This window comes from Sturnira hondurensis, unplaced genomic scaffold (assembly GCF_014824575.4).
Source record: "Sturnira hondurensis isolate 20B ecotype Veracruz unplaced genomic scaffold, ASM1482457v3 Scaffold0017338, whole genome shotgun sequence".
In the NCBI taxonomy this organism is placed as follows: Eukaryota; Metazoa; Chordata; class Mammalia; order Chiroptera; family Phyllostomidae; genus Sturnira; species Sturnira hondurensis.
Genome location: NW_028089969.1, coordinates 1111781 through 1124205, shown reverse-complemented (window position 1 = coordinate 1124205; position 12425 = coordinate 1111781). Strand labels below are relative to the sequence as shown.

At 36.4% G+C, this 12425-nt stretch overlaps 1 protein-coding gene across 2 annotated transcripts in view; it reads left to right on the top strand.

The window, feature by feature from the left end:
* Positions 1 to 12425, top strand: part of PTPN2 (protein tyrosine phosphatase non-receptor type 2) — a 138829-nt gene that overhangs the window by 105045 nt on the left and 21359 nt on the right. For both annotated transcript variants that reach the window (XM_037067599.1, XM_037067598.1), the window contains exon 8: positions 3996 to 4177. In XM_037067599.1, the coding sequence (XP_036923494.1) occupies positions 3996 to 4177 (182 nt within the window). The remainder of the gene's footprint in view (positions 1 to 3995; positions 4178 to 12425) is intronic.

The window sequence follows — 12425 nt, the reverse complement described above, 5'->3', positions numbered from 1 at the left end:
AGTATTCCTCCCTGCCAGTTTAAATTTTTTTCAACTTCTCTTTTTTAAGTTTTAGAATATATATATATATATATATATATATATATATATACACACACATACACATATACATACACACACACACACACACACACACACTTACTTTGAAGATCTTTTTAACTACAGAGATGAATTTTATGGACACTTTTTTTGTGGTCTTCATTATTGCAACAATGCAGGTTGTGGCTAGGGAGAATGTCTTCTGTCCCCATTTATCTGATATGCCATAGCCATCAGATTATCAATTTGGCATCATTAGCACCCCTTTCAAACCCAAGGCATTCTCTGCCCCCATTCCAGAAAAGACATTGGAAATGTCACTGTATTTTTCAGGTGCCAGTAATCATTGTTACACATTTGTTACCAATCATACTTCCCATTCGGAAGGGTCAGTTTCCACAGAAATTATTTTAGCAAGACACTAATAATTTGTGAAGTGCTGTTAAGTTTTTGGTTATAAAAATGATTAGTGAGTACATGTTGAATGTAAAATAATTAAAAGAGTATGGAAGTACATCATGAAGTAGAAGTTCTTGTTAACCACCCAAAATTTATAAGTTTTTTTTAATTTTATTTATTTATCTTTAGAGAGGAAGGGAAGGAGAGAAGGAGAGAAATATCAATGTATGGTTGCCTTTCGTGAGTCCCCTGCTGGGAACTGGCCTGCAACCCAGGCATGTGCCCTGACTGGGAATCGAACCACAATCATCTGGTTCGCAGGCCCACGCTCAATCCACTGAGCTACACCAGCCAGGACTATAACAGTTTTTATATGTATGTATTCTTCCAGGAATATGTATTTATGTATATGGGCTTGGGGGTTTTTTTACATAGTTTTTTTTTGTCCTAGAACTCCACTATCCAACAATATATATCATTAACTACATGTGCTATTGAATATAGGTTTCCCCGCCATCTGGAAATGGAACATTCCTGTGAAACTTTTGGTAAGCTTAAATGGCACAAAGCAATAAAGCAGTTACTATTATTTTACATGGAAACATTTTTGTGCATTCTCAGACCCAGAAAATAACCTACCAAGCCATACCAAATAATACATAAAACCTACCCTGGCTGGTACAGCTCAGTAGAGTGAGTGTCAGCCTATGAACTATAGGGTCACCTGTTCAATTCCTGGTTAGAGCAAATGCCTGGGTTTCAAGCCAGGTCCCCATTGTGGGGCACATGAGAGGCAACCACACATTGATGTTTCTCTCCCTGTTTTTCTCCCTCCCTTCTCCTCTCTCTAAAAACAAGTAAATAAAATCTTTAAAAAATAATAACATAAGACCTAAAACAACACTAATATATACAGGAGTATGCAAAAGTAGGTTTAGAGTTGTGACTACATGAAACAGTTTATTCTTGTATTATTATTACTGAAGACTGGCAATTTAAGCACTTGGCAAGATTGCACCTAAGTACACTGTGCCATTGTGACATTCTCTTGAATTAATAAAGGTATTGTAATAATCATAACCTGCTTGTCTTTTTCTGTACAAACAACTATAAACCTACCTTTGCCCATTCCTATAGTAAAAGTGGTGCCACTGTCGCTGCTCAGGATGTATACTGCCTCTATAACAGCTCGATGCAAAACAATCACTGAATGCTATTTTCACAGAAGTGAAAGTCCTCCAGATTTCTTTCAGTTAGTGAACACTGATTGATGTAGGTCTTTTTTAATAAGCAAAGCAGTGTCATGTGAATTTTTGAAAAGTGGTATATCTGTACTTGAAATATGGCTAGTCTGAATCAAGATCTGCTTAAAATGTAAAATATACGCCGAATTTTAAAGATTACATACAGGGAGGAAGTGTAAAATGTCTCAGTAACTTAAAAATATTGATTTTATGCTTAGATGGCAATATTTTAAAGTATTCAGTTAAATAAAACGTTAAAATTTGTCTTCTAAAAAATGGCTGAGATTTTAAAATTATGTATGTGGCCTATATTTCATTGGACAGTGCTATACTATAGAACCTTAGCTTAGAACAGATATCTAAGAGATATAATGTTCCCTGAAATCTTAAATCATAAAACTTTATGTTACAAAGATGTAAAGTTTCTTTTTATATGTAGATGCCCCAAACTGAATAATATAAGTGTACCCATAAAAGTATTTCCTTTTATGGGTAATGATATCATCAGAATGGTATCATCGGAAATGATAACCAATTTATGAAATTCTTATTTCTCTCCATACACCTAACTCCTCTTTGCCTCTAGGTTTTGGGAAAACTTAATACTTGTAAGAAGAAAGAAGGAAGCTTCTCTCTAATGTGAGCACAATAGTAGTGAGGGTGGAGGATACTCCAGAACCTTTGTATCTCCTGACAGGAGAATGGTCTGTTCAGTAGCACCCAACCCATGTAATTCTTCATCTCTGGTACTTTCTCCTAAAAGGAAACATCTGTCTTCACCTTCAGTCTTTATTTAGATTTATATGATGCAAATGGTATTTTCATTACTGGATACAATTTTAAGTGAAGATATCTGGCACATGTGGATATAAAGTATTCATTTACAGAAGTCTTCAATGACCTTGACCTACCTAGATAAATATAGATAACTTCTAGTGGTCTCTTATAAAGATAGCATTTACCTTACACCTTTCTTGGCACAAGGTCAGATATAAATACACAGTATAGTTGCTGGTATTACCATGTATTTAATTAGTACACTTCCAGTATCAATGATTACAGTAAACCTCGCAAAGTAACTAATCCAGTTTGGCAGTTCAGAGTTGGTGTTGAAGATCTCTGGCTGGTAATTTGTTACTACTAATAAAGTATTTAGTAAATGATACACTTTTAACACATTATGGTGGGTTTTAAGTTTAATTACATGGTTTTACTACTCCTTTGAGGGGCTTTCTTCAGTGAGAAATGTGTGGGGTTGCAGGCAATGTGTGCAGGCATAGTGTTAAAAACAATGTTGTTTTTCACTAAAGTAACTCCAGGGAGTGAGCATTGCATTAGTTCCAGGAAAGTAAGTTTCATTGTTACATTTCTCTGGGAAAATCATTAAAATTGTGAGAAAATAACTGTATAGTTCCTTAATCATTAGATTCAAGACCCCATGTTTCCATGATAGGATCTTTAAAGAGGGCCATCCTATCTATGGCAAGTCATTTTGCACCCATTACAAATAATCAAAACCATTGGCTCCCCTGCCACATCTTCTGCTACTCTTGTTATTGTCAGGGAGATGGATGGTTATCTTCCCAGCCCTTGAAAGACTTGAAAGCCAGTGCTCAGTTCTCACCTGTGTCAATGTTCTATTTGCCTTCTCCCTTTCTGGCCTGTACTTTCTCACTGCCTTTGTCTTCCAGAAACCCAGGTACACTCTGCACCTTTTCTTCTTCATCCTCTCTAGGGATAGTGTCAGTAAGGGCAAAGGAAACTAATGTTTGCCAGACATGATGCTGGGTCCTTTCACATGTCATCTTATTAATCACAACAGGCTTCTGGGATAGGTGGTGACATTAGCATTTCATGAAAGAAGAAAATGTAATTTCTTATTGTCATGGTCTAAATCCTGCCTGCTTTGAAGTCTTTGGGTGCTAGAGGAGTTTTCCCTAACCTGGTGTTGGGCTAGCTGCATGAAGCTCCTAGTATGCCTAGTAGGGACAACCAAATTTAAGTCCTCTTGCATCATGGGGACCAGCTTGGAGAGTTCATTGTAGGTTCTGCATTAGATTAGACAGTGGCAAGGAGGTACTAGATCACTTCTTCCAGTGTTACATACCTGTGGATTAGGAGTCCAGCAAAATCTGACTTTGGCTAAAATCTTTTCACTATGACTAATATTTTAATTAGGTCCTCTTTCTGTCATCTGTTAGCATCACAGGGCTTTCTTACGTTGACAATAGAATTTGAATTCATAAATTGCTTTAATATTAGGGAAAACCAAAATTTGAGTGCTTGCATTTGTTTTTTATCTTCCTTATCTAGAAACGGTGGAAAGAACTTTCTAAAGAAGACTTATGTCCTGCTTTTGATCATTCACCAACCAAAATAATGACTGAAAAATACAATGGGAACAGGATAGGGCTAGAAGAAGAAAAACTGACAGGTGACAGATATACAGGACTATCCTCCAGAATGCAAGATACTGTGGAGGGGAACAGTGAGAGGTAAGAGTAACATACTTGAAAAGAAGAGACTCTTTTCAGAAGGTCAGTAAATGTGAACTGACATAGGTGCTTTGTTTTTAGAATTAATATTGCCATTTATTAACTACCTGAGAGTATTTCAATAGCATATGATTACATCATTGATGTCAAAGAGCTTTCAGTTCTAATAAGAAGCCATTACTTATAGACAGACACCAATTGGAAATGGTGTAACAAAATAACTAATCGAGTACAAAAGTTAATATGTAGTATAATTAGATGCTAAAATACATAGCATGATATAACAAATAAATGGTATAAATACCTGTTGTTTGTATAATTATGTAGTGTTTGTACTATAATTATACTGTGCTTGGTAATATGACTTTTATAAAATTATAAAATATTTAATTGAATATAAAATCTTAATTTCATTATTGGAAAAAGAAAAAGTTTTTAAAAATCACATAAATTGCCTTTTTATACTTTTTTAGTTTTGAATCAATAGTAATGTGTAAGCTATTCAAATTTTTAAATTAAAAATTATATATATTTCTAAGGCTGTAATTAACCCACATGCATTAGGAAGCTGTCCTGTTATCCTGAGGTGCAAGTCACTTGAAAAGTAAATGAGCTCTTTTTCTTACTATTCTTTGGTATCCTCTGAATGATAACTATTCTTTGGGTCAAATAGGCTTTTATTGTGGAAAATCTTATGCTGTGGTTATATTTGTTATGTTGGGATCTTGGGGTGTGCCATGAAAATTAAGGTCTCCTATACATATGGCTTTACTGCTGTATCTCCCCAATGTAAAAATTACCTGACAATTTATAAAAGGTAACAATACATAGTATGTATATGTGTTGTTTTATATTACATTGAAGTTTATTATGACTTAACAACACTACTTATTTATGGCTTTAGAGGTTTTAGACTACAAGGTAAAGCACAAACTTGTTTATTTTTTCCTTTCACCTTAAATATACTTTTGTATCAAGAAATATTGTTTTAAACTATCTTATCTTTTTTGGTAATAAGATTCTCAGATCCTTGATGTTGGTGTAATTTTGGGTAGTACTCTGCAGAATTAAATGGAATACAGTATTGATAATAGAATCAGTACCCTTACCACTTAAGAGATGTTGATTTTTAATCTTTAAGGACACAGCCCAGCCATATTAACAGTTGCAACAAGGCAAATCACTCATCCAAGTTTGATAGTACAGAGCAGATCAGTAAAACCACTCAAGAGTTAGAGAGTGATTACAGAAGGTAGCTTTCTGGAGGAGGGTGGGTAAAGAGCATTCACATGTGTTGTTTTCTTTTCTTTTGGGATGATGAGACCAAGCATGTTTGAAAGCAGAGGGTCGAGTGACCATAGGAAAGTAAGGATTGTGAGTAGTAGAGATGGCTAAATGAGGGAGCAAGTGTATAGAAAAACTAAAACAGCATAAAATAAGTATTACTCATAAAAATTTTATTGTTCAGTCCTAATAAATTTTAACATTGATCTATAGCTTTGTATTAGAGATGCTAATAAATCAAAATCTTATTGAAAGGATTTCAGTTTGAAAGGAATAGAACCCTATTGCATTTTCATTGTTAAGTATCCTTGAAATCAATATTTTTTTTATATGGGAGATCACATTCTCGTAGTCATGAGATCAACTTTTTAAATAATAGAATAAAATATAATTGAGATCAGAGTTAAATTATAGAATAAAAGAGGTCAGAGTATCATAAATAGTAAATGTTTCAACATTTTTTGTTTGTTTCAACATTTTTAAACATGTACATGTTATGTGTAAATTCTATACATTTATATACATAGTATACCAATCTTTTTCATTTTTAAATCATTTATTTTTCAAGTGTAAATTATACTTGACATACATTATTATAGTAGTTTATTATAGTAGTTTCAGGTGTATATCCCAGTAATTAGACATTACATAGCTTAGAAGTGATCATTTTGATAAATCTCATACCCATCTGACACTATACATCCTTGTTAGAATTTTATTGTCTATATTTCCTATGTTGCATTTTACATCACCATGAAATTTTTTCTTTATTAAATATTTTACTATTGTTCTTTTACAATTGTCTCAATTTTTCTCCCTTTGACCTCCTCTGTCCGGCCCACCCCCACCCCCCACCCCCCACAGTCATTCCCCACCCTATTGTTCCTTGACTCTTCTCCTTCTTTCCAACCTTATCCCCCATCCGCCCCGCCCTGCTCTCCTCTGGTCACTATCAATCTTTTCCTTGTTTCCATGCTTCTGGTTCTATCTTGCTCATTTGTTGGTTTGTGTTGTTCATTAGGTTCCTCTTATAGGTAAGATCATATAGTATTTGTCTTTCACCCACTGGCTTACTTCACTTAGCATTATATTCTCCTGTTCCAACCATGCTGTCGTGAAAGATAGTTCCTTCATTCTTTCTGCTGTGAAGTAGTCCGTTGTCTAAATGTACCATAGTTTTTTGAACTACTCATTTACTGATGGGCATTAGGTTGCTTCCAGCACTTGGCTACTGTAAATTGTGCTGCTATGAACACTGGGGTGCATATGTTGTTTGGATTGGTGTTTCAGGGTTCTTAGGATATAATCCTAGCAGTGGAATTGCCAGGTCAAAAGGCAGTTCCATTTGTCGTTTTCTGAGGAAATTTCATTCTGTTTTCCACAGTGGGTGCACCAGTCTGCATTCCCACCAACAGTGCACTAGGGTTCCCTTTTCTTCATAGCCTTACCAGAACTTGTTGGTTATTGATTTATTAATGATGACCATTCTGACTAGTGTGAAGTGATAGCTCATTGTGGTTTAGTTTGCATCTCTCTAATGGCTAGTGATGTTGAGCATCTTTTCATATGTCTATGGGCCTTCTATATGTCCATCTTGGAGAAGTGTCTATTCAGGTCCTTTGTCCATTTTTTTAAAGGAATGCTTTTTACTTTTAGAGAGAGGGGCAGGGAGGGAGAAAGAGAGGGAGAGAAATGCCAATATGTGGTTGCCTCTCATGCATCCCCGACCAGGGACCTGACCTACAACCCAGGTGTGTGCCCTGACTGGGAATTGAACCAGCTATACCTTGGTTTACAGGCTGGCACTCCACTGAGCCACACCAGTCAGGAACTTTGCCTATTTTAAATTGAATTGCATGTCTTCCTGGTGTTGACTTATATGAGTTCTTTATATATTTTGAAGATCAAACAAACCCTTATTCAAGGTATCATTGGCAAATATGTTTCCCCGTACAGTCAGTTCCGTTTCATTTTAATAATGGTCTCTATATCCTTGCAGAAGCTTTTTAAGCTTTTTAATTTGTTTATTTTTCCTTTATTTCCCTTTCCCTAGGAGATATATCAGCAAAAATATTGCTGCATGGGATATCTGAAATTTTACTGCCTATGTTTTCCTATAGGATTTTCATGGTATCACAATTTTTATATATTTAAGTATTTTGTCAATTTTGAGTTTATTCTGGAGCGTAGTGTGAGTTAGTGGTCAAGTTTCATTTTTTTACATGTACTTATCCAGTTCTCTCAACATCACTTATTAAAGAGGCTATTTTTACTCCATTTTATGCTCCTGCACCCTTTGTCAAATATTAGCCATATAGACATGGGTTTATTTCTGGATTCTCTATTCTGTTCCATTAATATATGTCTCATTCTTATGCCAGTTCCAGACAGTTTTGATTACAGTGGCCTTGTAGTATAGTTTGACATCAGGTATAATGATCCCTCTTACCCTGTTCTTCTTTCTCAAGATTGCTGAGGATCTTTGCAAGGCAGGAGGGAGGGTCTGTTCCATATAAATTTTTGAAATGTTTGTTTTATATCTGTGAAATATGCCATTGGTATTGTAATAGGGATTGCATTGAATCTATACATTGCTTTGGGTAGTATGGACATTGTAATAACATTAATTCCTCTAATCCATGGACATGGTATATGGTTCAATTTATTTGTGTCTTTCTTAATATCTTTCTTCAGTGTTGTGTACTTTGCCAAGTACATGTCTTTTATCTTCGTGGTTGAGTTCATTCCTAGGGACTTTATTTTTCTTGTTGCTGTCTACAGTAAATGGAATTTTTCCCCTAGTTTTTCTTTCTGATATTTGACTGTTGGTGTACAAAAATGCCCTTAATATCTTTTTTAAAATATATTTTATTGATTATGCTATTACAGTTGTCACATTTCTCCCCCTTTATTCCCCTCTGCCCTGCACAGCCCCTCCCACCCGCATTACCCCACTTTAGTCCATGTCCATGGGTCATACATATAATTTCTTTGGTTTCTCCATTTCCTATACTATTCGTAACCCCCCCTGTCTATTTTCTACCTACCATTGAAGCTACTTATTCTCTGTATATCTCCCCCACTCTTCCCTTTCCACTCCCTAATGATAACCTTCCATGTGATCTCCATTTCTGTGATTCTGTTACTGTTCTAATTGTTTGTTTAGTTTGTTTTGTTTGTTTGTTTGCTTGTTTGTTTTTAGGTTTGGTTGTTGTCATTTTACTGTTCCTATTTTTTTAAATATATTTTATTGATTATACCATTATAGTTGTTCTATTCCCCCCTTCATTCCCCTCCACCCTGCACACCCCTCCCCCACCCTTCCCGCCCTTTAGTTTACGACCACGTGTCTTAAGTTCTTTAGATTCTATATTTCCCCTACTATTCTTGCCCTCCCCGCTATCTATTTTTTACCTACCATCTATGCTATTTATTTTCTGCATCTTCTCCCCTCTTCTCCTCCTCCCACTCCCCTGTTGCTAACCCTCCATGTGTTCTTCATTTCTATGGTTCCACTCCTGATCTAGCTGTCCTCTTGGTTTGCTTTTGTTTTAGGTGTGGTTGTTAGTAACTGTGAGTTTGCTGTCCTTTCACTATTCATATTTTTTATCTTCTTCTTCTTAGATAAGTCCCTTTTACATTTCATATAATAAGGGCTTGGTGGTGATGAACTCCTTGAATTTGATCTTATCTGAGAAGCACTTTGTCTGCCCTTCCATTCTAAATGAAAGCTTTGCTGGATAGAGCAGTCTTGGATGTAGGTCTTTGGATTTCATGACTTGGAATACTTCCTTCCAGCTCCTTCTTGCCTGTAAGGTCTCTTTTGAGAAATCCACTGACAGTCTAATGGGAACTCCTTTGTAGGTGACTGTCCTCTTATCCCTTGCTGCTTCTAGGATTCTCTCCTTCATTTTAATCTTGGCTAATGTAATTATGGTGTGCCTTGGTTGTTCCTTCTTGGGTCCAACTTCTTTGGGACTCTCTGTGCTGCCTGGATTTCTTGGAAGTCTATTTCCTTTGCCAGACTGGGGAAGTTCTCTTGTATTATTTGTTCAAATAAATTTTCCACTTGTGGCTGTTTCTTTTCCCCTTCTGGTACTCCTATAATTCAGACATTGGAACGTTTAAAGATGTCCTGGAGGTTCCTAAGCCTCTCCTCATTTTTTTGAATTCTTGTAACTTCACTTTTTTCTGTTTGTGCATTTCTTTCTTCCTTCTGGTCCACCCCCTTGATTTGAGTCCCAGTTTTCTTTCCATCACTATTGGTTTCCTGTACATTTCCCTTCATTTCAATTAGTTTAGCCTTCATTTGTTCCTTTCATTTGTGACTAAAATCGACCAGTTCTGTGAGCATCCTGATCACCAGTATTTTGAACTGTGCATCTGATAGGTTGGCTATTTGTTGGTCATTTAAAGTAATCGGCTCTGGGGCTTTGAGTTCTTCTTGAGCCATGTTTTGGTCTGTTCATGCCTGTTACATATGAGGACAGAGCCCTAGGTGTTCACCAGGGCGGGGCAGCTCAGTCACTGGGTTGTGACACCGTATGTGGGGGCAGGGTCAGAGAGGGGCAATGGTTATCCCCTCTGGTGCCCCGTTGCTGGGGCCTGCATGGTCTGTCTCACTGCTCACTCCTTTGCTGGTTTATCTGCACGCGGGAATGAGTGACCGTGGTCAGCCTGCTGCCTTACGCCCTCACTGGGTCCGCCTGTTGCTACCCCACACCTGGGATCCGTCCATGGCTGCCTGCGCGCCTGGGTTGGGGGATCTTTCCTGCCTGACCCTGCTCTGCTGCTGGCTCTGCCCCTCTTACCAGTCTGGCTGAATGGTTTGTTGTTGTTGTCGGACTTCCGTATAGTTCAATTTTCTGTGTTTTGGCTGCGTTTTTGTTTACTAAAATTTGGTTGTCTTTAAACTTGGTTGTGAGAGAAGGTACAGTGTTTCCACCTACGCCTCCGTCTTGGCAGAAGTCCTTAATAACATCTTATTAAGTCTCCAAGTATTTGAAGTTTTTGAGTTGTTTCCTTGAAGTTGGTTTCTAGTTTGAAGCCCTTATGATCTGAGAAGAGGTTTAATGTGATTTCAGTTTTCTTGAGTGTGCTGAGGCTTGTTTTGTGACCTACCATGTGGTCTGTCTTTGAAAATGTTCCTTGTGTATTTTTAAAGAATGTATATTTTTCTTCTTTGGAGTTAAATGTTCTGTACATATCAATTAAGTCCATTTAATCTAGAGTGTTGTTCAATGCACAATATTCTTGTTGATCCTTTGCTTGGAAGATCTATCCATTGTTAACAATGGGGTATTAAAATCCCCTATGGTGAGTGTGTCGTCAACGATATCTTTCTTAAAATACTCCAAGATTTTTTGTACATATTTAGGTGTCCCTATTTGGGTGCATATACTGTATTTCACCATGTTTAATGTGCAGCTTTTGCCCACATATTACAGGGAAAAAATAAGGATGAGTTTCATACACGGGTAGTACTAATTCCATATTTATATAAATGTTTTTATTATTTTATTTGTTTATACATTAAATTTATAATTTTAGAAACCAATAACAGTATCTATGTGCTCAAAAATAAATGCTAAAATTCCTTTATAATTCAGAACAGGTATTTAAATATAAATAAATAAAAACTTGAATTCAAGTATTAAAATGAAAGATTTTTTTCCTTTAAGTTTTTGTTAAAAATGTGAGTGCACATTATACATAGGAACACATTATGCATGGCAAAATACGGTATGTATACAAAGGTTCTATCTTCCTGATGGACTACTCTCATGTATTATGTAGCAACCTTCTTTGTCTCTTTTCATGACTTTTGTTTTGAAGTCTATTTTTTCTTATATAAGTATTGCTACATACACCAGCTTTTTGTCGTGTCCATTTGCTTGGAATTTTTTTTCCATCCCTTCACTTTTAGTCTGTGTAGAGCTTTTGGTCTGAGGGGTCTCTTATAGAGAGAGACCCCTCAGATATATGCAGATCATGTTTTCTTATCCATTCAGTTAACTACTGTCTTGATTGGAGCATTTAATCCATTTACATTTTAGGTTATTATTGATATGTGCTTATTCCTTGCCATTTTTTCCCTTTGTACCTGTGTTCTCTCACTCTCTTTTTCTTCATCTTAAAGCAGTCCCCTTAGCATCTTTTGCAGTGCTGTTTTGGTAGAGATATATTCATTTAGCCTTCTTTTGTCAGGGAAACTCCTTATTTTGCCTTCCATTTTAAATAAGAGCCTTGCTGGGTAGAGTAGTCTTGTTTGTAGGACTTTGCTTTTCATTACTTGGAATATTTAGTACCATTCCCTCTGGCTTATAGTGTTTCTGTTGTGAAATCTGCTGGTATCTTTATTGAAACTCACTTGTTATCTCACTTCTGGTTTCTCCCTTGCTGCCTTTAAGATTGTCTTTGTTTTTAAATTTGGCCACTAGAGTGAGCCTTTTTGGGTTCATCTTGATTGAAACCCTCTGTGCTTCCTGGACTTGTGTGACTTTTTCCCTCACCAAGTTGGGGAAGTTTTTCATTATTACGTTTTCAAACATGTTTTGTTTTTCTTTTTTAAAGATTTTATTTATTTATTTTTAGAGAAATGGGGCAGGAGGGAGAGAAATATCAATGTGTGGTTATCTCTCATGCAACCCCTACTGGGGACCTGGCCCACAACCCAGGCGTGTGCCCTGACTAGGAATTGAAACAGTGAACCTTTGATTTGCAGGCCAGCACTCAACCTGCTGCATAACAGCCAGGGCCTCAAACATGTTTTCTAACCATTGCTCCTCCTCTTTTTCTTCTGGTTTCCCTATAATGCAAATACTACATTTCATGTTGTCATATAGCTACCTTAAACTCTCTTTGTCCTTTTGGAGTCTTTTTTTAATTTTGTTACTCTGGCTGGAAATTTTTGTCTACCTCGTCCTCCAGCTTACTGATTCAATCCTCTGCTTCATCTAGCCTG